This window comes from Antechinus flavipes, chromosome 5 (genome assembly GCF_016432865.1).
Source record: "Antechinus flavipes isolate AdamAnt ecotype Samford, QLD, Australia chromosome 5, AdamAnt_v2, whole genome shotgun sequence".
Lineage (NCBI taxonomy): Eukaryota > Metazoa > Chordata > Mammalia > Dasyuromorphia > Dasyuridae > Antechinus > Antechinus flavipes.
The window spans coordinates 202,734,493-202,761,248 of NC_067402.1; the positions used below are offsets into that span (position 1 = coordinate 202,734,493).

At 32.4% G+C, this 26,756-nt stretch overlaps 1 protein-coding gene across 1 annotated transcript in view; it reads left to right on the forward strand.

Annotated features, from left to right (window-relative positions):
* Positions 1-26,238, forward strand: part of TWF1 (twinfilin actin binding protein 1) — a 31,573-nt gene extending 5,335 nt beyond the window's left edge. The window contains exons 3-9 of the mRNA XM_051961985.1: positions 7,198-7,376; positions 8,442-8,537; positions 18,221-18,325; positions 19,944-20,069; positions 20,464-20,614; positions 20,779-20,900; positions 23,912-26,238. Coding sequence (XP_051817945.1) covers positions 7,198-7,376; positions 8,442-8,537; positions 18,221-18,325; positions 19,944-20,069; positions 20,464-20,614; positions 20,779-20,900; positions 23,912-24,082 — 950 coding nt within the window. The 3' untranslated portion in view covers positions 24,083-26,238. The remainder of the gene's footprint in view (positions 1-7,197; positions 7,377-8,441; positions 8,538-18,220; positions 18,326-19,943; positions 20,070-20,463; positions 20,615-20,778; positions 20,901-23,911) is intronic.
* Positions 26,239-26,756: the final 518 nt, after the last annotated feature.

Below are 26,756 nucleotides of genomic sequence, written 5' to 3' on the forward strand. Positions count from 1 at the left end.
CAGCCTTCAGTATGATGATTACATCATTACATCATACTATGTATACGTGAACTAGAGAACCATTATCTCATCAATCACACTGAGTGAGTGCTTAACCTATAAGCACCATGCTGTACGTATCCTTGCTTCAAGTAGAACACAGATGGTCATGTCCTCCCTGACTTCTCAGGGGGGAAGGTGAGAAATTCCAAAGGGAAAATGAGGAGCCAAACCAGATATTTTTAAGCAGGTTTCCTCTGGACTGAAAGGTCTTATACCTCACTCAGAGTTCCCCCACTATCTGTGGCCCTCTATAATCTAGTGCAATAGAGGCCTTCCAGAAAAACCTTCAGTGACTTCCATTGCATAATTAGAAACTTTTCTAATCTAGTTTTTAGGACTCTTCATAGTATTATTACAACCTGCCTTTCTAAAGTCTTATTTTACTTTACCTGTACTCCAACTATTGTAGCCAAATGGAACCATTAGTTTCTCAAACTCATCCTGTAATCTTTCTCATTGTGCTTGCCCAGGCCATTCTCTATATCTGGAACACAATTTTAATCTTTTTCCTTCTGCTACTATCTCCTCTATAAATATCCTTATCAAGGTATCTCATATATCTCCTTCCACTAATTTTAGCACTTTTAGATCCCACCTTTGAGTTCATCCTTCTCTATGTTGTATCATGTTAATTTGTGGATGTGTCAACCTCCCAACTTTTTCCTTATTAGATTGTAAATACTTCTAGGACAGTGTTATTGTTTTTTGTTTTATTAGTCTAGAAACATAGCAGTGCATTAGCTAGGATGACCATTTTACCATGTAATCTTATTTCATGACAATTTATTTATTTATATCTTTTATTCTATTTCTCATAAATAAATTATCATTAACTTGTATCTTTGTCTTTTGTCTTACATGTGTCTTTTCTGTGGTTTATTTGTCAATTTATGTAACATTTTAAAAAATACTGGTATGCCAGACATAGATTACAAAGACAAATATGAAATAGTAAGCACTATTAAAGGGCCTTTTTATAGAGGAAACATGACTTGAAAACATAAATAGATGTAATATAAAATAAAAGGCAATTGATGTGGAGAGACCTAGTAAGGGTAAAGTACTGTGCAGTGGATAGACTAGTAGACTTGGCATGAGGAAGACCTAAGTAACAAATCCATCTTCAGAATATTTAACAGTTATAGTATTTGTTAAATCATTTATTCTGTTTCTCTTAATTTCCTCATCTATAAAATAGGGATAATAATAGCCTTATTCTTAGGGTTGTTATGAAAATAAAATGAGATAATATTTGTAAAGTATTTTGCAAACTTTAAAACACATAATGTATATGCTTATCATCAAATAGAAAATCAGATGCAGTTGCCTCCTTTCAAGATGCTCACATTCCTCATTTTCTTTTCTTTTTTATTTTTTTGGTTTTGTTTGATTGCTGATGTCTCATTGAGTCAATCGCTTCCATTTTTTCAGTTCTGATTTTTGGTGAATTATTTTCTTCAATTAGTTGGGCTTTTTTTACCTCCTTTTCATTTTAGCCAATTGAACTTTTAAATGAATTGTTTTGTTCATTGTATTTTTTTTTCCCATTTCACTAGTTCTGTTTTTCAAGGAGTTGTTTTCTTTTTCCCATTCACCAATTCTATTTTTTAAGGAGTTTTTTCTTTTTTCCATTTCGCTATCTGTTTTATAAGAAGTGGTTTTCTAAAGATTTCTTTATTTCCTTTTTTAAGCTCTCATTTCCTTTCCCCATTTTTCATTTAACTTTCTTTTAAGATCCCTTTTCAATTCTTCCAAGAGAGCTTTTTTTGAGTTGGAGACCAACTCGTGTTTCCCTTTAAAGTTTCATCTGTAAACAGTTTGTCTTTAGTCTCCCTGTCTCCATAATATCTATGATCAGAGCTCTTTTTGTTTTGTTCTTTTTTTAAAGGTTGAGATCTACTCTTCTTGTATGGGGGAAGATTGTCCCAAGCTTCCACTACAGACTATAGTGGGTTGGTGCTGCAAGGTTTCCTTCCCATGCTGGATGGGTGTAGCCAAGATTGCTTTTTATGCTGAGGTTCAGGACTCACTGTTTGCCTTCTATAGTTGTCTTGGAGGTCTCACGGCTAGTCGGCTGTTCCGCTGGCTTCTGAGTCAGGACTGGGTAACTAAGGCTACTTTTTGGCTAAGAGTTTCCCACTAGATTCCCCTAGTATGTTCACCAAGGGTTTCCCTGTGCTGGGTCAAGTCTCTACCCAATTGAAACAAATCTTTTCTGAAGTTCTTTAAAAATATCACCTGCTGAAAATTTGTTATACTCCAAATATTTGGAGGTTCTGTCCCAAAACCTGTTCAGAGGCTTGATCTGGTATTGATTCTGAGGGAAGCCAGGAAGAACTCAGGCAAAGGTGTGTCTATTCTCAACCATCTTGTTGCCACTCCCAACTTACTCATATTCTAATGGAGAAGAGAACATGTATAGGAGACTTCAGTTGCAAGTTATATGAAGAGATCTTATGGTCTTTAGGATATAATATTAAAGCAGATGGTAATGCACCTGAAAAGATTATGATTGAGAAAAATTTTCAGACTTGGCAATTAAGTACCTATTGACAATGTTGAAGAGACTTTTTCCAGAAGCTTAATTGCAAAGAATTGAAAAGAGTTAATAGAGACTATAGTAGAAAACTTTTTCTAAGAGTTTACCTTTCAAGAAGCCCAGCGATTGGAAAATAACTTAATGATATAACAGAGTTTAGTGAAGGTTTTTCATAATTAGCATAAAGAAAGTAAAGTTTTTATATATAAAGTTGATAATTGTGGGACCATTCTATCAGAGAAGAACCAAGTATATGAGATTATCATGTTCTGGGATTTTTAGGTGCTGAAGAAAATAAATTGATAATCTGAATTTTAGGCACAAATCTTCCAAAAGTAAGTTTCTCTTTAATTTAACATTATTCCTAAATTCAGACCATTTCTAGTCTAGAATAAAAAGTGTCCAAACTTACAAAGCCCACTCATGCCTTCTGACATTTCTCCATCTCAAGATGATTTGAGGTAATATCAATTGGAATCTTGAATGAGGAAAAGATTATAATATATTAAAAGACAATTTAGGTTAACAATTCAGAACAATAGTCTACTTGATTCTTTCCTCCATTTAAGAACTGAAAAGGGTATATCCTGTCTCTGATCAATATCATAATTCTTACTGAATGGACAAATGCTTTGAAGGGATATTGCACTTAGATGGATCAGTTCTCTTTCACTTTAGGAGGTGAAGAAGGCAGTATTCTTACAAGATTGCAGGTATTCTTTGTTTGATAGTTGGATTTCCACTCAATACATTTCCTTAAGTAAGAAAGGCTGTTTGTCCTTAACTGAGCTTTAGGGAAGGATATTTAGACCAAAGAAATATTATTTTTTAATAGAAAAATGGAAAGGGGGATTTGAAGTTGTGTATGTTTTTTTTTTTTTTTTAAATATAGAATTGCACATATTTAATCTGTATGCTTGCTGTTTGGGTAGGGGGGTGAGGAAAAGGGAAAGAGAAAAATTTAAAACATAAGGTTTGGAAAGATGAATGTTAAAAAACTATCTTAGCATGTATTTAAAAACATAAAAAGCCACAAAAATATTCTTATACATAGCATCACCAAGATAATTTTGATTATTAAAGATATTAGATTTTACAGTGGGGGGAAATTTAGCATTTCACTATTTTCCAAATATAAACTACTACGATCTCTTCCTTTTATTCAGTTTTGGACTTACTTCATTATCCATTTTTTTTAATGTCATCTTTACAATGTTTTGCTTTATTGAATCAAATAAGCACAGCATTTCCCATATCTTCCAATCAGTTACATGAAGATAAACATAAAATTCACCATGGAATCACTTGTTAAAATTTTCTTGTTATATCTTAATATCCCATTGGAAATTCCTCGATATACATGCTAATGGTTCTCATAAAAGCTTTACATATATGAGAAAGACAGCATATTGATTGTTAATTATTTTTCTCTTGCTTCCCAAGTTCTTTCCCTACCCTGCCTCCCTTTGGCATTTTCTTCAGATAGCTTGTGAATCTGCCCCTTAGGGTTCCACAATGTTTGCTTCTGGCACAGATTTCCTCTATATATATTTGATTTGATCCAGCATCTTTGTTTTCCTCTGTGTCATTTCTGCCTCCTCTGGAAGCAACTCCATTGCTTTTAGTGTGTCATGAAAACATTTTCGTATATTTTCTATATTGTGTTTATTCATTTATTTTTAATCAAGTGTCCTCTGCTCTCACATAAAAAGATGTTTCTCAGTCATTAAATAGATATTCATGATCCCTTACATTGTTGGTCGTCCTTCCTTTTGAAGAGGACCAGTGACATCAGTAATGTCTTGACTCATACATGAATTAGATTTAAATGAGGCAGAGTTAACGGTTGTCAGCCTCACTGTTTCAGAGTCATTGAAGTACAAAAGTCTAGATGACTGGTAATGGCTTGGGGTTTAGTGGATGGCCTTGGCATCTTTGATATTGACCAAAACTTTCTTAAGTGATCCACTTTCAGCTGTCTTCATAACTCTTGGAACAAATTATTTTTATCATTTTGCCAGGAAATCTTCACATGCTTGGAGCAGACATTCCCCTAACTTACGGATAAAGTTTGAGAGATTGTCAGTCCATCAATGTGTATACAAACATGTCTGGAACAGATAGTGCAAATGGACAGTGAGGCTCTGAATTAAACAGAATGGGCTAGACTGTCTTTAGGAAGTTGTAGTGCTCTTTTTTTTCCCTTTTTTTTTTTTTAATAGCTTTTTATTTACAAGATATATGCATGGGTAATTTTTCAGCATTGACAGTTGCAAAACCTTTTGTTCCGATTTTTCCCCTCCTTCCCACCACCCCTTCCTCCAGATGGCAGATAGACCAATACATGTTAAATATGTTAAAGTATATGTTTAATACAATATATGTATACATGTCTATAAAGTTAATTTGCTGCACAAAAAGAATCAGATTGAAATAATGTACAATTAACCTGTGAAGAAAATAAAAAATGCAGGCAGACAAAACAGAAGGATTGGGGATTCTGTGTGGGTGGTTCACACTCATTTCCCTGAGTTCTTTGGCTGGGTGTGGCTAATTCAATTCATTACTGCTTTATTGGAACTGATATGTTTCATCTCATTGTTGAAGAGGGCCACGTCCATCAGAATTGATTATTATACAGTGTTGTTGTTGAAGTATATAATGATCTCCTGCTCATTTCACTCAACATTAGTTCATGCAAGTCTCTCCAGGCCTTTCTGCAATCATTTTGCTGGTCATTTCTTACAGAACAGTAATATTCCATAACATTTATATACCACAATTTATTCAGCCATTCTCCAATTGAGGGGCATCCACTCCGTTTCCAGTTTCTGGCCACTTCTAGTGCTCTTTTAATGATCTTGACCATTCCCAGAATTCAAATTCCATCTTTTAAATTCTTTTGTTGCTAGCTAAGAATCAAAGGAGTAAACTATTGAATTCAACTTATAATTTTCTGAATCAGAATTAACTACATTATGAACTGTCATAATTTTTGATTCAGGAATATCTCATGTTATTCTTAATATAATCTTGGCTGCCTCCCTCCATTATGCCACTGTTTTATTGGCAATTAATTTTGAAACAAATAGAGATAGACCCATGGTTTCATTAGAATAAAGAACTTTCTAGTGAGGAAACTCAACTAGAGTTGAGTAAGGTGGTACTTTAGAGTTGTCTAGAACACTGAGAGGTTAAATAAATAGTCTAGTATAAGTCAGAGGTGAGACTTAAACTCAAGTTTTCTAAGCTTTGAGATTGTCTTACTATTCAGCTTTGAATCAAGAAAAACTTAATTATAAAGATAATTATTTCAGTAAAAACTCTGATGTATTACATAAAAAAGAAAATAAAATTATTATTTGCATAATTTGCTATTTGGGATTTTGGTTTTACTGTTTTCCTTTGTTAGAACACTTTAATTGATTCTGCTATAATACTAACTTTTGTATAGCTCAGTTTCCTAGAAACTTTAGAAGTAAAACATGCTAATTAAATTAAGCTAGAAGGATATTCTAGTAACTCTATGAAATCAAGTAATTCTATGAAATTTGAGCTGCTGAGTAATTTAGTTAAAATAACATTGAGTGGGAGATTTACCAAACATTCAGAGTGTTAGTACCACTAGATTTTTATTTTGTAGCATACTTTTTAAAAAACCATTTTTGTTAAAAATTGTTTCTAATGCCTGTAATCTTATCTCTGTTCTATGTGACTAGTCAAAGGATTACTTGTACATATTCTTTGTCAATTTCCCTAGTGTTTATTTAAAAGAAAAAAAAAGATAACTACCTAGTATTATAGTATAAGTAGGATCCTCGGCCGCCTAGATTCTAAAATAACAAGAAAGCAATTGTTAACAAAAGCAAGTTTTATTAGCCTCAATTTCTTAAACTTTGTTGAAATATTTTATGAACTTTGTGTAGTATTATTATCAAAAAAAACTTTGTGTAGTATTATTGTCAAAAAAAGTTATGTTTATTGATTGATTCCTTTACAAGTATTATCAATGTAGAAGTAAATTTTAGTTATCATTGTGTTAAATGACCATGTATTTTTTCTATTTAGGAATCAAAACTAAGAATATTTGTAATTTTATGTTCTCTTAATGAGCTTTTCTTTTTATGTAAAAAATACTTGTTTGATAAAAGGCTAAAACTGTATTTCATGACATTTGATTTACCTTTTCTTCGTCATCATGTGATAATGTATGCAAGATGTATGATGTATGCAAGATGAATGATAAAGTGTACTTTAGTTTATAAAGTAACATCTTGACTTTCCTTCTTATTGTGTGACTTCAAAAAGATAATTTCAGGAAATGTACTTTTAATTGACAACATGTTTTTAATTAGGATATCTACAATTTTGTTTTTCTTCTGTTTTTTAATACATATTTTATTATGCTTATATTCCGATTTTTCCATTCCTTCCCCCTACCCCCTCCTCCAGATGGCAGGTAGACCAATACATGTTAAATATGTTAAAGTATATATTAAATACAATATATGTATACATGTTAGGTTTTATATGCTTATATTAATAAGTATGTAATACAACTCTTGATGTTACTTAGGACTTCATAATCACTGAATGCATTTTTTTTTTCTTAACAGAACAACTTGTAGTTGGATCTTCTAGTCAGCCTGCAGAGACTTGGGATAAAGATTATGATTCTTTCATTCTCCCACTGCTAGAAGAGAAGCAACCGTGCTATATATTATTCAGGTTAGATTCTCAGAATGCACAAGGATATGAATGGATCTTCATTGCATGGTCTCCAGACTATTCTCATGTAAGTGATTTGTGTTATTACTGAAAAGAACTACCTCCTAGATATTCTTTGGTGCTTTACCTTATGTTAAAAGCTGGAAAGAAATACTAATATTTATAAGAGGAAAAATAGAGAGAAAAAAACTTTTGATTCTCAGTGCTGATTTAGACCACTGTAATTAAAAATAAAATCTAGCTTTTGAAGTCAGAATGACTATTGATTCAAATTTTAACATTTGTGGAGATTAGGAATAAACTCATAGGCCCTGTTGTGAAACATAAAAATAGTTTTAACATTTTGATAATGTAAAGAACATTTAATTGTAATAAATGTAAAGACTGAATGTAGAATAAATGTCCATTTTGCTGGTGTTAAATTTATCAAAAAGGTTGGTTTCTTGATAACTTATATAGAATTAAAGTAAAAATCACTATGAAATATAAATTTTTTAGACCCATTCTTTCATAAGGAGAGTAAGAGGGTTTCCTTTTGTGTGATGTTTTGGGGTTTTTTTGTTTTTTTTTCCTGTAATTTAGATATCATTTTCAAAGGGTCATTATTCTCTAAATCATCAAAGTCAGAAAGGAAAATTAAATTTGATTTGATATTGCAGATTTATGAAATTGTTTCTATCTTGTGATAGTTAAGCTTAGTTTTATAGGGTAGATTATAATAGCGGTTTTTGTTTGTTTAAAATAAGGATAGTGTATGTTCTGTTTTAAAGTGAAATGTGAATGCTATTTCAACCATTTGCTCTTACCCCTTTAAGTAGTTTTTTTTTTCTTTTTGAATTCATCATCTTGGTTTTTAAATTAAGAGCATTGCATATAGATTGAGAATTTATAATAATTACTAGTGTAATTACCACTTTAAAATTTGTTTCTGTTGAAAATTGCATTTAACATTTATTATTTGTGGAACTATGGTTATTTGTACACAATAGTTTCATATACAGTAGTCCATGAGAGTCATATTGGCTTATAATTTTAAAAATGATTAAAGATTTTAATAACTTCAGAATACTTCCATTTGTAAATTTGATTTCATTTATAGAATTCTAAATAAATTTTCATAAAATCTTAACAGGTTCGGCAAAAAATGTTGTATGCAGCAACCAGAGCAACTCTGAAAAAGGAGTTTGGCGGTGGTCATATTAAAGATGAATTATTTGGGACAGTGAAGGTACAAAATGTATTTTAAATTTTAAATGTAATTTTAAAGAATTATAAACATGTTCTTTGTATAGTAGGTGATCTAGATTCATAAGTCTTGATTTTTCACTGGATTCTAAATGAGATCATGAACATAAAAATAGGACTTGGTAAAAACATGATATTTTCTTTCATGGTCAACTATGTTTGAAATTACATTACAATTTGAATAAAGTCAAAATGGATTTTTTTGTTTTATATCTATTTTAGATTTATAAAACTTGTTTCTAAGGTATCTATCTAATGTCCACAGATAGATGCTTGCATACTTAGGTGAAACTAGAACAATTTAATTCTTTTAAGGATCTGTTGAAATTTCTCCTTTTGTTACTTTGTAGATGAAGGATTGCTAGAAACTACAGTTAGTATAAAATGCTGAAAGGTTTTTTTTTTTTTTTTTTAAGTGGTCTTTATCACTTATAGTTTTGGTTTAGAAGCTAAGCCATTATTTTTAAAGACAGTAAAACTGAGAGTGAAGAATTTCCACTGTTACAAAGACTTTAAAATAAAATTACTGCGAATTTGAACATCAACAAACATGAATTTGTATACAAAGGAAAGAAAAGAGGACACTTTATAAGTGTTCATTAAATTTAACATAAGAGTTATAAAGCTTTCCCTAATTTGTGTCCAATTTTAAAATTCCTTCTGCTCAATTCAGTTTTCAAATCCTTGTTACTCTTTTTTTATCCTTTTTTTCTCCCTTAACACTCTCTGCTTTGACTCCCATGCCCCAAAAGTCTTTCTTTATAACAAATAATTATAGTCAAGCAAAGAAAATCAACATGTTGTATATTCCTGAAAACATAATCTTATTCTGTACCTCTAACCTCACCTCTTTTCTAAAAAGGGGGAACATATACATTATTATGAAGTCATACTTGATCATAGTTAAGTCTGTCTTCATAGTTGTTTTTTTATTTTATAGTTTCATACAACTATAATTTTATATGTGACCATATTCCTGTTTTGTCATTTTTGCAAGTTTGATGGGTAAAAGACAGAGGCTCAGTTATTTTAATTTGCATATTTTATAAGTAAAGTAAAGGTGCTGGAAGAAATGTTCATGGAAGCTTAAAGAAGAGACAACAACTTGGCATTTTCTATATGTGGTAACAGGGAAGTGTTTTGGAGGGTTTTTTTACATTTTATATATTTCTGAATTCTTAGTTTCAGAAGGCAGCATGATCTAGGATAGAAAATACATGGCTGACTTGGAATTTAATCCTGAAAATCAGGTGATGGGCCTCCACTTTCTTACTTTCAACTCTTTCTTTATTCTTTTGTAATAAGGCTTTTGTCTCATTGCTCTACTGAAGTTACTTTCTCAAAGGCAACTACTCATTTCTAATAACCTCTTTTTCAGCATTGTTGACCTCTCTTCAACTTTTGATAATATTCATTATTCTCTCTTTTCCCCTCCCGATTGTATACTCTGTCTATTCTTTGTTTTAGAAAAACAACACTGTTCTGGTTCTTTTATGACTCCTCTACTGGCTTTTCTTTCTGACTCATTAAAGATTCAAAAATCCAAACTTAATCCTGGCAATTACTGTCAAGACTTCCAGGACACTGTGCTTTTTCCTCTATGAGTATGATACCCGGCCCATATAGTCTTTGTCTCCTCCCCCAGTCCTGCCTTTACACTAAGAGACTTCAGTATCAAATTTTGATACTCTCCCACTCTGACTCCCCAATTCATCAGCTTACTTATTTCCCAACAGCTGTTCTTCCCCCCATCTCAGTCACACAAAAAGATGTTCTTGCAGTCACTCATAAAAATGCCCGTTCATCTTCATGTTCATCAAATCTGAAATTAATTTATTGGATTTCTACCTCTTTCTCTGCTTCACCAAACCCTGTTCTTTATTTACACTGTGACCTTCAATCCCTTGATCCTTAAGTTTTTTTTCTGAGCCGTCATTCTAGCCACATTCCCCTCCTTTACCCATAATTCTTCAGCGCACCAGTTCTGCATTCTTCTGAATCCCTAGTCATCTTGTCATATCACTTGTTATTGTACCCAGCCTTGAATCATTTATTTACTGCTTTTGATCACACATGTCCATATGAACAAAGACAGAAAAGATCACACAGTGGTTAGACTGGGTATACTATTTTTTATACACCCTCATCTGGTTCTCACAAGTGCTGTAGGTAATCCTTCTACATCATCAGCTTACCATCCTGTTCTCCACAGAGGCTCTGCTAAATCATTTTCATCCTTCCTCTAACTTCCCGACTATCCCATTTCTCACTTTCTCAAGTGACAACTTTACCTCATCTTTTGTGGAAAAAACTGAAGTCATTCACCCAGAGCTCTCTTTTCTTTTTTCCTTATCTCACATTACCTGCTGTTATCTTTTCCTTCACTCCTGTCTCACATGATGAGACAAAGCAAAACCCTCTACCTATACAAATAATCAGTAGATTGTCCCCTTTGTTACCTCTCTCACTTCAATCTTTCCCCATCCACTGATTATCTCCCTATGCCTATATCTCACCTAACCTCAAACATTAAAATTAAAAAAAAAAAAAACCACCTTATCTCAACTGTCCATACTAGCTATCAAACCATATTTCTCCTGCTTTTTGTGGCTAAATTCCTTGAGAAAGCTGTTCACAATGGGTGCTTCCATTTCTTCAGTCCCTTCCTCACCCCCTCCCCTTCTTTTCTTAATTCTCTGGTTCCCAACCTTGTCATTCAATAAAAACTGGTCTTTCAAGTTACCAGTGACCTCTTAATGGCCAAATCTAACGAACTTTTTTCAGTCTTCATGCTTCTTGATTTCTCTGCAGCCTGCCACTGTAGATCACCTTCTTTTTGAGATACTCTGTCCTTTTTTAGGTTTTCAGAACATTAGTTCATCTGCTTCTCTTCCCATTTCTCTGACCTCTCCAAATTCTCCTTTACTGGACCTTTATTTAGCTCATGGCCACTAACTTTAGGTGTCTCACAAGGCTCTGTCCTGAGCCCTCTTCTCCCTTTATGATAAGACTATTTTGCTTGGTAATTTCAAAAAGTTCCTGTGGATTCGATGATCATTTTTATTCTGATTCTGATTTTCAGCCCTAATCTCTCTATTGACTTGAAATTTTACATCTCCTTATTGGATATCTCAAACTGGATATCCTCTAGGTCACTTTCCATCTGCTTCTCTGCTAGTCTCAACTAGAGATGTCTACTCAACTGATCGCATCTAATTTTATCATTCTGCTGCTAAGTCAGCCTTATGTTATCTTCCCACCTCCCTCAGACTCTTCTCTTCTCTGATGGGAGGGCTGAAGTGTAGAGTACTAAGCTTCTCCCAAAGCCTTCCTTTATAGCGGACAGAAATTGAACTAGTTTACTCCACTTTTCATTTACAGCTCTGCTTGATTTTAGTTTCATGGAACAAGATGTCCCCGAGGCCAGCTACTCCCCACCTCCCACTCCTTTTTTCCCAGCTTCCTTTTATGTGTTGTTTTCTCTCATTATATTACAAGCTTCTTGAGGGCAAAGACTCTTTTTTTCTTGTTTGCGTCCTCAGGGTTTAGCACAGTGCCTGGTACTAGTAAGTGCCTAATTAAATGTCTATTAAATTTAATTAAATTGAAATGTTCTTATAAAGTATCTTAAATTCAACATATTCAAAACCAAGATCTCTTCTCAAACTCTCCCCATTAACATGTCCCTATTACTGTTGAAGATACTACCTTCCTCTCACTTTTTCTCCTTGCAGTCCCTTTTGCAAGGGGAAATTTTTACATGACCCTGGGTATATAGGTATATAAAATGAGTATACAATTCAAACATATATTGCTAATAAGTTATAATTTCACAATCTCACATTCAGTTATGGGGCTATGACTCAGTTTAAGAAGCTGGGCTCTAGGCTACTTAGGTGTCATCCTTGATATATCACTTTTCTTATTCCTCATATCCAGTCTTTTGTCAAGGCCTGTTGATTCCATGTCTCTAATATCTCTTATATATCCCTTTGTCTTCTCTGATACTGCTACCATCCCTTCATACCTTTTAACTGTTGCAGTAACCTGTTAATTGGTCTATCTGCTATAAATTTCCTCCTAGTCTAGTTCACTCTTCACTTAGAATCCAAAGTGATTTTTCTAAAGCACAGGTCTGATCATGTCACTTCTCCCTACTCCATATCAGGTAAACTTCTGTGGTTTCCTGTTCCTTTTGAAGTAAAATGTAAAATACTTGAAGGACATTCAGAACCCTTCATGACATGACCACTTTCTACCTTTTTAGGCTCTCTTTATCTTACATAGTCTTTCACTCTTCAGTCCAGTGACACTGACATCCTTGATGTTCCTTAAACTACAGACTTCCTCTTTTGCATCCAGGCATTTTCACTGACATATCCCAAGTTTGGAATGCTCCCCCTCCTTACCTCCACCACCCAACTTCTATAATTACCTTCAAGTCCCAACTAAAAACTCAGAATTCCAAAGGAAGTCTTTAATAATCTCACTTAATTCTGTACTTTCCGTCTGTTGGTTTTTCTCGCATATTCTGTATATCAGTGTTTGTATGAGGTTATTTTCATGTTGTCTCACTCATTAATTATGAGTCCTTTATGGTCAGGTCTTTTCCTTTTCCTTGTTCCCCTTCTCCCCCCACTCCCAACCAGTAGCTGGCATGTAGTGAATCCTTAATGTTTATTGACAGATTGACTAATTATTAATTTGAAATTATTTTGTGAATTATTTTGCCTATGAAGTCTTGTTTCTTTTAAATAACAATCCAGCTAACTTTGTTTTATAGTGGATTCAATAACATTCATGTTCATCATTGATCATTGTATATTTCCATCCATCCTAACCTCTTATACCTTTTCTTCTTGGCCCCTTTATAAGAAAAGGGGAGCAATGAAAGGATTTTGATCACTACTAGTAACATAAAAATGAAGTACTGTGTTCCTACTTTTCTACTCCTTCAGTTTTCACCAAGTCCCTACCTTGATTTCTTTCTCTGTATTTTCTTTTTAATTAGCAACTCATGAACATTCACTGTTTATGACTCGTTCCCTTCAATTCATTCATTTTTTATTCCCCCTTCTCCTTTCATTGTCCTTACTTCTTCCTTATTTAACATTTTACACCAAATTATATTCAATATTCATTCTTCAATTCAGTAAGAATGAAATCATAAGATTCCTGCTCCTTCCAATCCTTTGTCCATGTTTTTGTTTTCTTTTTCTTGCTCAGCCCATTTATATAAAATAATAATTTCCTTTTTCATACTCATTTAATTCCCAGAGTAATGTATTCAATTTTTCTTTCCTTTCTTAAAACAAACAAACCAAAAAAAAAAAAAAATCCACCCCTATGACTTCTAGGACCTGGGAGTTAGTTGGCCTTCTAGGTAGAGCACCAGTCCTGAATTTAGGAAGACTTGAGTACCAAATATGGCCTTAGATACTGTACAAACCTGAACAAGTCAGTTAAATTCTTTCTGCATCAGTTTGTTTTATTAATCTTCTCTGTCATGCTTATAGATATTAGTATTCTGTTTTTCATTTTTTAACTTTGTTGAAGTCAATAAACTTCTACTTGCCCAATTTTAATTTTCAAGAAATTATTTTCTTCCATGAGATTTTATATCTCTATTTCCATTTGACCAAATTCTGTTTTTATGATATTTTCTTCAGTGGCATTTTTGTACCTCTTTTACCAAATTTATCTTTTCGTAATTTTCTTCCTTTGTTCTCATTTCTTTACTTAATTTTTTTCCTCTATCACTTATTTGATTTTTGAAATAATTTTAATTAACTTTAAATTAATAAATGTTTTATTAATATTTTACAATATGCTATATATTGTAAGTATAACAAATATATATGACATTTATATAAATATGAAATATTTTAGTTAACATATTTTGTTTTCTGGATTTACGTCTTCATCTTCCCTGTACCATGATAGCTTTATTGTTCTTTGCTCATTTTTCAACCTTATTTCATAATTTACAACTTTGTATTTTTGTGGGGTTCTGTTCCTGGTGTGAGGAATAGGGTGGGATACTGTCTTCAAGCTTTTTGGTACTGTTAATTCCAGAGCTAGTTCTTGGAAACTTTTGGTGCTCCCAAGGTTTTATAATCTGAATATAGATGTGATCACTGCTCTCCTCTACATTCTGGTCCTTATCCGGAAGAGCCCCTGCTTTATTGGATCTGGATGTAATACTTCCTCAAGAGTCCCTGATCCCTTAAAATTAGAAGTAATATCTTTGCTTGGTGTCCCTGATTCTTTATGATCAAAAGTAGTACTGCCCCTCAAGGCTTCTGCTCCCTCTTGACCAAAAGTATTCCTCCCCACCATTGAAGAAGTGAGTATAGACAGTGAAATTGCCAAACAGTATCCAGTCCTGCGTCCAGTTGGTAGCATAGGGACTTTTAGAATCTCTTTCTGACCAATTGCCAGGTCTCCTTACCATCTCAGGCTTGAGTGTTCCCAAAACTGCTGCTGCTTTTGTCACTACTACTTGGTTACATCATTGGTGTTTAATCCACATAGTCTGTGATCCAGTCTTCACATTCACTTCACAGATCTTCAGATCTACTGAATTGTCTTAGGCTGGAAAAATATCCCATTCTGACCTTTTGTTGACTGTCATTCTAGAATTCCATTTGAGGTGTTTTTTTTTTTAAAGTTGTTTGGAGGGGAATGTTGGAATAGTTCAGCTGAGTGCTTCCTTTACTCCATCATTTTTAAAGACATTAGTATTCTAAAGAAACTTTAATACATACAATCATTATATAACCCCTTCAAATTGCTGAAATTCATTTTAGCTTTTGGAGTTTGTTTGGGGGTTTTTGCTTCAGATTTTTCATCAAGGATACTTTTATAATTCCTTTATGCTATGAAACGTCCATTTCTGCCCTTTTCCCCCCTGCCTCTTTCCCCTTTTCCCATTCTTCCAGATTAAACTCAGTTTTGTAGAACAAATTATTCTTTTTTATAATCTTTTATCTTTTAGGTCTTGCTATAGCATTCTTTTATTTTTTGGCTTCATAGTAGTTATTGATAAATCTTTTATGATTTTAACAGCAGTGTTTATATGTGAACCCTTGCTTTATGGTTCATTACAGTGTTTTTCCTTCAACTTGGGTTTTGACTATGACATTCCTGGGCATTTTCATTTTGGTGTTTCTGTCAGATGACTGTAGATACTACTCTTCTTAATGTGCCCTGTGATTCTAATAGATCTGGTGAGTTATTTGCAATATGGTGTCCAAAATAAGAAAATCCAATAATTATTAAATTTTGTCTCAATCTGTTTTCCAGGTCAATTTTTAAAAAATAATAAATGCCTAATAAATTGCTTCTTTTTTTTAGTCATTGCCATTGACTTTGTTTTAATATTTTTTGCTACTTCATAGGGTCATTGAATCTTGTTTGCTTCATTCTATTTTTCAGGGAGTGTAAGATTTTAACATCTTTTATTCCAAGCTATTCTCTCACTTCTGGACTTGCTGATTCTTTTATATCCCTAATGGAGGTAGCGTTTCTGGAATAACAACTTTGAACTCCTTCCTTTGTCCTATTTCTTTGTTAATGTATTTGAATATCTTACCCACATTCTCTTTCCTTTTGTAAAGTTTCAAATTTTGTTTTGTATTAATGCTTCTTACTAAATTTAGATATGGGTTTTGAGCTAGAAATATTGGTTTCTGAAGTATTATCTAGTGGGAATTGTTTGTTTCTCAAGTCCTTACCATAATCAGTCTTGACTCCATTGGTCAAATTATCCTCTGTCTGGTTTAAGGTTCCTTTTGCTATTGTTGTTATTGTTGTTGTTGTTCCTTTTGCTGGTTGCTCCCAGGCACAGATGTATCCTGTCTGCAGTAGATCGTGCTGTGTCCTGTCAGACTGGCTAGAATGACAGAGAAAGATAATGCAGAATGTTGGAGGGGATGTGGGAAAACAGGGACACTAATATATTGTTGGTGGAATTGTGAACACATCCAGCCATTCTGGAGAGCATTTTGGAACTATGCTCAAAAAGTTATCAAACTCTGCATACCCTTTGATCCAGCAGTGTTACTTTTGGGCTTATATCCCAAAGAGATCATAAAGAAGGGAAAGGGACCTATATGTGCATAAATGTATGCCCATCAATTGGAAAATGGCTGAATAAATTATGGTATATGAATATTATGGAATATTATTGTTCGGTAAGAAATGACCAACAGGACGATTTCAGAAAGGCCTGGAGAGACTTACACGAACTAATGCTGAGTGAAATGAGCAGGGCCAGGAGATCATTCTATATTTCAACAACAATATTATATGATGATCAAGTCTGATGGACCTGGCCATCCTCAGCAATGAAATGAACCAAATCAGTTCCAATGGAGCAGTAATGAACTGAACCAGCTACTCCCAGCGAAAGAACTCTGGGAGATGACTAAGAACCATTGCATTGAATTCCCAATCTTTATATTTTCGCCTGCCTGCATTTTGGATTTCCTAGACTAATTGTACAATATTTCAGAGTCCAATTCTTTTTGTACAGCAAAATAATGATTTAGTCATGTATACTTATTGTGTATCTAATTTATACTTTAATATATTTAACATCTACTGGTCATCCTGCCATCTAGGGGAGGGGGTGGGAGGAAGGAGGGGAAAAATTGGAACAAAAGGTTTGGCAATTGTCAATGCTGTAAAATTACCCATACATATAACTTGTAAATAAAAAGCTATTAAAAAAAAAAAAAAGATCATGCTGTATAACAGTTGTTTCCTACCATTGCCATCCACCCTCAATTAGGCTGAATATAAGCTCTCATCCCCCTCCATTTCTCATGTGAACATTCTTTAATAGTACTCCTTTGTTTATCAATCCCAGTTTGACCTATATTGCTTTTATCCTTCCCTTCCTCAGGAAGATGCCTCAAATGCCTGATATGCTGACATTCTACCATTGTTAAACTCAGCTTTTTAGGACAGACTATTTTGGGGTTGTAGTTTGAGCTTTTGTTTACTTAATATATGATGATCTTTTAAAACTTTTTATGTATTTTTTCTTATATGAATTTGACTTGATCTCTGCTTGAGAATTTTGCTTTTTCTTGTACTTTTTATTGTTTTCAGTTTTTTTTTTTTTTTTTTGGTCTCAGGAGATTGTTTTGGGCTTCCCTTTTTTTGTCTGAAACATCTTTTTCCTTCTTCTGCTGCTATAGATCCCTTAAATTTGGCATCTTTACTTTCATCGATTGGAAGAATGCAATAGTCTGACTAGGTTCCAGTTTGCAGCAAACACCATGAGTGTTTGTCACCATGTCAGAGGACTGACCCCAGCCATGTTTCTAATCTTCTTCTCCTTAGGCATAGAATTCCCCTTCCTTTTGTTATCTCAGAGCTGTCATCTTTGACACCCTTTGCTCCTCACTTTTTTCTATCCTTCTCTCCCACTTTATGTTATCTTTTCTTCCTATGTCTGAGTAGAATCACTTTCTATTGGATGGTAAGTGGAATTCAGAATGAGTTGCTGTTATAGAGAACTAGGCAGGGACCTTCCACACAGTGACCCTCAAAACACAAAACCTGAAAGTTGTTTGAGCTTGTACTTGGCAGGCTGGGGGTTGTGGAAACATTGAGTAGGAGCTCTTAATTATTTTAGTTCCTGATTTCTATTTGCAGGAAGATGTTTCATTGAGTGGATATAGAAAATATTTGATATCTCAGTCTTCCCCAGCCCCTTTGACTGCAGCTGAGGAAGAATTACGACAAATTAAAATTAATGAGGTATGATAGCCACTTTGAAGATTTTAACATTTGGAAATTTTATTTTCTTGTCAGTGGAAATTGATTGGTTTGATATCCCTAACAAGAAAAAGGGAGTACCTTGTCATTTAATACACTTACTGTGTTTGGTTTCATAATTAAATTTAGTGTTCATTGGACATTGCTTGAGAAGAAATTCGAAGATGAATTTGAAATCTTGACTTAACATATGTTTATAAATTATTTTTGTAATTTGTTTTTAATATTTTTCTTTGAGAGCCAAAAAATGGTCAGAATTTACTTATTTTTATCTACACACACACACACACACACACACACACACACACACACACACAGAGTCTTGTTTTTTAAATATAAGTTCCTTGTAAACATGAAGTGTTTTATTCAATGTATTTGTTATCTAGCACAGTGGAACAGAATAGGTACTTAATATTGTTTTAAACAATTTCAGTGAATGGTAATGATTACCTCATGAGAATAAAATACAATTTATATAGACACTATATAAATAGTATTTTGGAAAACTGCTGGAAGATAAAATTTTTGAAAATCGACTTTTTTCCCATTTGCATTAGCAATCCAGCTTAATTGATTAATGGATAGCTGTTAAGATTTCTGTACATAAAAGATCCATTAGTTGAATTACCATTCTCATTATTTAGCCTATTGATAGAATAATAGCTAGAGAAGTCAACCAAGAAAGGTAGTTGATTTATGCTTTTTATCCCTAGAGTCAATGATTTATGTTTATATTAAGCTCTAGTTCTTTGTACAAGGTTTCTCTTCTTATTCTGGCTTGTGATGTTTTATTTTTTGCAGTCAGAACCCAATATGTGCCAGGGTATACACTTGCATATTCTATATTATATTCATATATAGAATCTCCATTTCTTAAATTAAAATATTTATTTGTTTTATGTTTTTTCATACCCATGAGAATCTTATTTGTTTATAGCTTTGATTCACTTATCAAAATATAAAATGTTAAAAATGGGTTCCTATGGCATTAGCAAAGAACTTAAATTTTCTGAAATTTTTTTCTTAAAATACCTGAACTACTCACTTCTTTTTATTAGAAACGAAAACACTAAGTTTGGAACTTCTGCACTGGTGATAACTGTTCAGCTGTTGTGGGTATTTTTATACTGTGTTGTATTTCCTTGAGTGCATGGTGTTTATACTACATTTGTGTCTGCCAGAACAAAGTGAAACTTTACATTTAGTGCTATATGTAATGTTATATTGTTGAAACACTTAAAGTTGTTAGTCTTTCTATTCTAAAGATTAAAGCATTAAAGTGTTTTAAGTAGTTTGATTTTCAAGTTCTGGCTATTTTAAGTCTGGCTCAAAAACCCAGATTCTTCACTCCAATGTATTTTTCATAAAGATGTCTTTTACTTTGCATGATGACAAAGTAGTAGAATTTACAACAAAAATATAAAAGTGAATTTAATTCAGTTAGGTTCATAGGACTAATTTTCAAAGCCCATGTGTTGCAGAGAAAAAGTTAGTTGTATTTTATGTAAATTAGATTCCTTTAACATCTATATAATATGAACAAGTGATGCTAAAAAATTCATTTGTAATCTGTAATCTGGATCATTATATCACCTTTCAGGTGCAGACTGATGTTGGTGTGGACACTAAGCATCAAACACTACAAGGGGTGGCATTCCCCATTACTGGAGAAGCTCTTCAGGCTTTGGAAAAATTGAATAATAGACAGATCAACTATGTACAGTTGGTGAGAGAAATTGTAACCTTTATTTCTAAATAAAATCATTACATTGATTATTAAAAAAGAAAGTTTATTTTTAAGCTATTACCCTTTCAGTTATAAATAACAAAGGCATATAAATATATAAATATAATTTAATAATATAATATTTTATTATTTATATAATATATAAATCTCATGACAGCTCTGTAAATGGGAAAATACTCCCATTTTGCATATGAGGCAGCTGAGACCTTGGAGAAGTTAAATGAATTGCCCATAGTTTAGCCTTCTCTACTATAGCATTTACTACTCCTTAGAAGCTTATGTTGAAATTTTATTGGTTAAGTGTATAAATAAGTTTTTGGACTGAAGCTCTGTTTGTGTGTTTTAACAAGTATATGCTGTCTCTTATTGACAGGAAATAGATATAAAAAATGAAGTTATAATTTTGGCCAACACAACAAATACAGAGCTAAGAGACTTGCCAAAAAGGATTCCAAAGGATTCGGCACGTTATCATTTCTTTCTATATAAACATTCCCATGAAGGAGACTATTTGGAGTCTATAGGTATATTTGCTATATCTCTTCTCTTGGAATTTACTTTAGAATTTATCTGCCTAGTTATATTTCAGTAAGGTATTCTTACCGTTTTCTTCACTGAGCTTCTTTGTTACTTTGTTTTGCTTTTGATATCATGCTGTTAATTTTCATATACTTATTTTATCTTACAGTTTTTATTTACTCAATGCCTGGTTATACATGCAGTATAAGAGAACGGATGCTTTATTCTAGCTGCAAGAGTCCTCTACTAGAAATTGTAGCAAGAAAACTACACATGGATGTAATTAGAAAGGTAGGCAGGCTTATTTGTCCAAGAGATTTCACTGCCTTCTATTTGCTTCTGATTTCAGCTTATAATAATTTTGTATAGTTCTTCATTATTTGTTTAACTTGAGAAATGACCCTTTACTTATAATTCTTCAAAAACCTCAAGGATCTCCACGGTCAGTACTGTAAATTACCTGAAAGTACAGTAACATAGTAGCAAATCAGGGGCCCACTTAGGACCCTTAGCATATTATAGGTACTTTAAAAAAATTCTTGACTTGATTTGACTTGACTCTAGTGTTCTTCATAAGAAAGTTCCCAAAAAGACTTTGGAAATGTCAGGATTTATCATAAATTTTAAGTGAAGTCACCTTAACATTCCCAACTCTGGTAGGATATAAAAAAGGCAATTTCTTACATATCCCACTGCCTACAAACATATCCAACTCTCCCTCCTTAAAAAAAAAAAAATCTTTTTTAATAAAACTTTTTTATCTTATCATCCTTTCATGCTATCTTTTTTTGTATCCTATCTTCTTTCTGTAGCTAAGCTCCTCAAGAAAACCACCTACAGGTATTGCTTCTACTTTCTCTTCTTATTTATCGATCTTTTGTAGTTTGGCTTTTGATCTTAACCACTTAGCTGAAACTGCTCCTTTCTTCAAAGCTTTTTCTTAATTCCTAAATCCATTGTAGTTTTTTCTATTTTCATCTTTCATTAAATATCTACTACATTTGACATTGTTGATCATTCTCTCTGCTCAAATTGTATGTCTGACTATTCCTCAAGGCTCCTTGTTGGATCATTATCATCATCTATAATTCCACTTATGTTGAATATACCACAAGATTCTACCCTCAGGCTTCTTTTTATATTTATTGTGCCTGATAGATGTAAATGTATTTATTAACTTTGGGGAAAGCAGTATTAGCTCTTATAGAAATCTAGAGTATATTCATAATCTTTTGAAATTTCTCATTTCAATAGTTTGTGATTTATACTTTGACTTTACTTTATTAATATTGTTGCAACAGATTGATTAACTTTGAAAATTTTAAATGATTTGATAAGTTTCAACAATGATGTTGAGTTTAAAATCTTTTTGACATATTAAAAAAGTTTTTTTCAATGTTATTCTATTATAGGAGGGAGCTACTGGTTAAAATCATGTTGTTTATAACTTCAGTCAGAATTACTTTCAACTCTTCCTTACCTCACATCTTCATTTACTTAAATTTTGTTTTTGCCTTTATAGTATCTCATATCTTTCCCCTTCTCTCCACTCAGAAATAGCATTCTAGTTCAGGCCTAAATAAAATCACCTCTCACTTGGATTCTTGCAGTACCCTTCTAACTGTTTTCCTATTTTAAGTCTTTTTATTCTTCATTTAATTCTTTACTGCAATGGTGTCAAATTCAACTAGAAATGGATCCTGTGGACCACATATTGATTTAAAAAACACAAATTAGCTTTCTGTTATTTTATTAAACAATGCTTAATCACATTAATTTAACACCTCTGCTATACATATCTTTCAAAGTGCTAATCTTAAAGTACAGCTCTGATCATGGTCATTACTACTACCTATACAAGTTTATATTATGATACTCTTTCTATATTTCAATCTATAGCCAGCCTAAGTAGCTTTCTTCTGATTTTTTCAGACATGATTCTTCATCTTCTATCTCTGTCTTTGCACAGTTTATCCTCCCATGGCTGGAATGACTTTCTTAAAAACCCTTCAAAGTGCTTACTTTATAGTGCTATATCCTATGTAAAGCCATGTGCCAAATATTTGACACTGTTGATCACCTTAATCCTCCTGCATACTCTCTCCTTTCTGTTTTCATGCCACTTCTTCCCGTTCTTATCTTGTCTGTGTCCTTTGCCAGTTCTTCATAATGCTCGCTTAACTGTATCTACCTCACCAAGGTTCTGTCCTTGGTCCTCTTCTCTATACTATCTTTCCTGGTGATCATATTAGTTCCCATTAATTTAGTTATGGTCTCTGTGCAGATGAGTCTTAGATTTATATATTCAGTATATTTCAGTTGTTCTCTTGAGTTGTAGATTTACATTTACATAGTTCTATATGGCCTTTTTGCCATTTCAGACTGAGTAACCACAGACATCCATCTGTTTATCTAAAACAGAATTCGCCTTTCCCCTCACACCCTTTGTCTTTCCAAATCCTACCTTTTTGAGATATTGCCATATTCCCAATCTCTCAAGTTCTCAACTTCATTGCCATTCTTGACTCTGTTTAAATTTATTCCACATAACCAATTCATTGTCAGATCATTTTTACCTTTACAGTGTCTTTCATATATGTCTCCCTAAACACACTGCAGCTACAGTGATGTGGATCCTCACAATTTCATACCTATTTAGTCTTCTGCTTCTCTTGCCTCATTCCAGTCCTTCCTCTACCCAGCTGCCAAAGTGATTTTTTAAAAGTGCAAGTCAATAAATCTCCATGCCTCTGTATTAATTCCAGGATCGTTACTCTCTTCCATGTACTCTATCTGAGAACATGGCCAACTACTCTGGCCTATTTACTGTTCCTAGAACATGACCATCTTTTCTCTTTGTACCTTAGCACTGGCTGTCCTTCATTTCAAATACTTTACCTCCTAACTTCTGCTTCTTTTCTTCCTTCAAGATAGAGCTTAAATCCTACCTTCTTCAGAAAGCCTCTCATTTTCCTTTCAACTGTTAATATTTTTCTCATCTGAGATTACTTCTCATTTGCTCTGTTTATATCTTGTATCTGTTTAATTATTTACATATTGTCTCCCCCATTCAAAAATCATAGTTTTCCAACCTATAAGTTTAATTTTTGTACTTTTAAAAGTGTTAGTCACATAATTTTTTGATTACCTGAGATATAGGAAGAACAAAGTTAAAACCATTTTCCAAATGGAATGCCTATTCATATATACTTAGCTACTATTAACTGTGTGATTTGGGTCAGGGGTAATGAAATGTACATAAACTGACATGATAACTTTACTAACCCTCTTTTATTTTATAGATTGAAATAGATAATGGAGATGAATTAACTGCAGACTTCCTTTATGAAGAAGTACATCCAAAGCAACATGCACATAAGCAAAGTTTTGCTAAACCAAAAGGTCCTGCAGGAAAAAGAGGAATTAGAAGACTAATTAGGGGTCCAGCTGAAACTGAAGCCACTACTGAGTAAAGCTATTACATGTACTGGTAATACTAAGTATTATAAAAACCAGTTTTTTAAAAGTCTAGTTTTTAGTCCCAGAGGATGTTAATCACTACATATGAATGTGGAATGTTCAGAAAAAAATTTATTAAAAAAGAAAACAAAACACAGTAGCACCTCTTACCTATTTTCAGTGAGATAAACTCTAAAACATTTATTTCAATTTTCATCTATTTCTGTGTTCAACACTATAAATGGTAGTATTTCAGTTTTAGAACATCAAGTTACAAATCAACACATAATTAGCATCATCCAATTTAGTTAGTCTTTGAATTTTTTACAATGCTTAAAATTGCATATGATTAAGCTAAATTTTAGTTATTCTTAATGACATAAAGAATAGCCATTCAATTCCAACTGTCCTCCAAATATTCTTCCCAAAACTGGCTATATTTTTTAAACTATTTTTTCCTCTGAATTAGATATCCATTTGATTCATCTTTGAACCTTAAAAAAAAAAAAGTAAGAAAGAAAGAAAAACAGGAAATATGTCTTTACTTAATTTGTTAAGTAAAAATTTATTTTCCCTTCTGAAAACATTGGTTTGTGCCTAATAGATGAAAATGTATTTGTTAACTTTGGGGAGCAGTATTAGCTCTTACAGAAATCTAGGATACATTCATGATCTTTTGAAATTTCTAATAGTTTGTGATTTATACTTTATTTTGTTAATATTATTGTTGCAACAAATTGATTGACTTTGAAAATTTTAAATGATTTGATAAGTTTCAACAATGAATGATTTCTCTTTACTTTTTTGAAATGTTGAGTTTAAATCTTTTTGGCATATTAAAAAAAGTATTTCTCAAAGCCGATCAAGTTATTCTATGTTAGAGGAGGGAGCCAATGGTTAAAATCCATATTGAATTTAAAGTTAATGTCATTAAATCAAGACACAGATCTTTTAAGATCAACTGAAATTTTGAAGAAAAAAAAAAGCAGTTTTTAATACCAGTGGTTTTCCTGTGTAAAAACTACAAAATTTACATAAAATTTGATTATTTTAAAATTATTGAACAAATTGTTTTCTAATTTATTATCACAGTACTTGTACAACCTAATATAAATCAGCTTTTAAAGTTTGGCTTGAACATATTTGTTTGGCTCTAACTTATTTCAGACAAATACACAATTTTAGCTAATGATTTTGTAGTTTCAATCTCTGTAGAAATTTTGGACCTAATTTGGAAGGAGTTATGACTTTTTGTGGCATTTGGTCAGTGAAAAAAAAAATTGCAAGCCATAATTTCCAGTTGATTTTACTGATTTCTAAAATGAACTGAAGTGAGCCAAGATTTGTACTCTGGAAACATACACATTTCATCGTATACAATGCAAAGCACTCTATTTCTAGAATTCTAAATTTTATTGCACAGTTAACCTTTTTGTACGCATTTATTTTAGCAGTTAGACCCAATAGAGACATTTTGAGACAATTATAGATTGACTAGTTGAGTTCTTAAAAACCAAAAGGGCAGTCTGTATGGGGTTTTGTTTGTTTACAAGTAATAATTCAGTTTGTAATACTTAAACATGCTAAGTAATTTACATTCTCACTACACTAGTTTATGCACAACAACGATGAATTTTAAATTTGTTTTGCAAATAAAAATTTGTGGCCATTAATAAGACCTACACTGAGTTGATCAATAAGCTCCACTTACCTTACATGAACGTAAATGGATATTCTTGAATATAGTATATATTTGTCTTAAGGTAATTTTTTTCTACTTGTGATTGTTTGAAATTTTAAAATGCATATATTCTAGAATATAACCATATGACTTAAATATGTTCAAAATAGTATTTTACAAGAAATACAAATTTTAAAAAATCTAATAAATTTATACAGCAGAAGAGAATTATATTAAATACTTTTTATATCTCAATAAAAACATTTTTCTCTCTGTTTCATATATATAGTTTTTAAAGACCATTTTCTGTGGTACAATTTTTTTAAAAAATATTTCTCCTATTTTTTTTTTTTTAATTTAGCTCATTGTACATCAGGTTTTTGGACTTGTGAATCTGTATACTTTATTAGGTTTCACTACTTTCCTTTAACTTATATTATTTGAGTGTGTCCAATAAAAAACAGTTCTTAACTAGTCTTTTAAAACCCATCTTTTCTGGTTGGCTTGTATAATAAATTTTTATGCCTATAATATAACTGCCAAATAGAATATAGCTTCAGTCCTAAATATGTAAAGTCCATAGTAACTGATTACATTTCTGTTATTCTAGTTAAGACTTTCTTTTATATATCTTACAGCGTCTTAGTAATATTACAAATTTTAATATAAGTGTTCCAGGACTTAAAAGCAATCCCTTAATGTCAAGTCCTTGTCTCAATCCATAGCTGCAATTGTTTGGACAAATCTAGTACATAATATCCTTTGAAATTCATAATCCCTGAGCCATAGTTTGTAATAGTGAGGTAGTATTAGGTGGAAGATAGACTATTTTAAAATTTTTATTAAAATCATCCATTGGGAAAGATGACCTTGGGCATTATCCAGTAAATAGAATTTTGAGAGGAATGCCATTATTATAAAATTAATAACTTCTGGAATGAAGCTGTATATAAACTATTGTTCAATATGATATGGGTTATCTATGCCTTAGGGTTAGTGATTGCTGA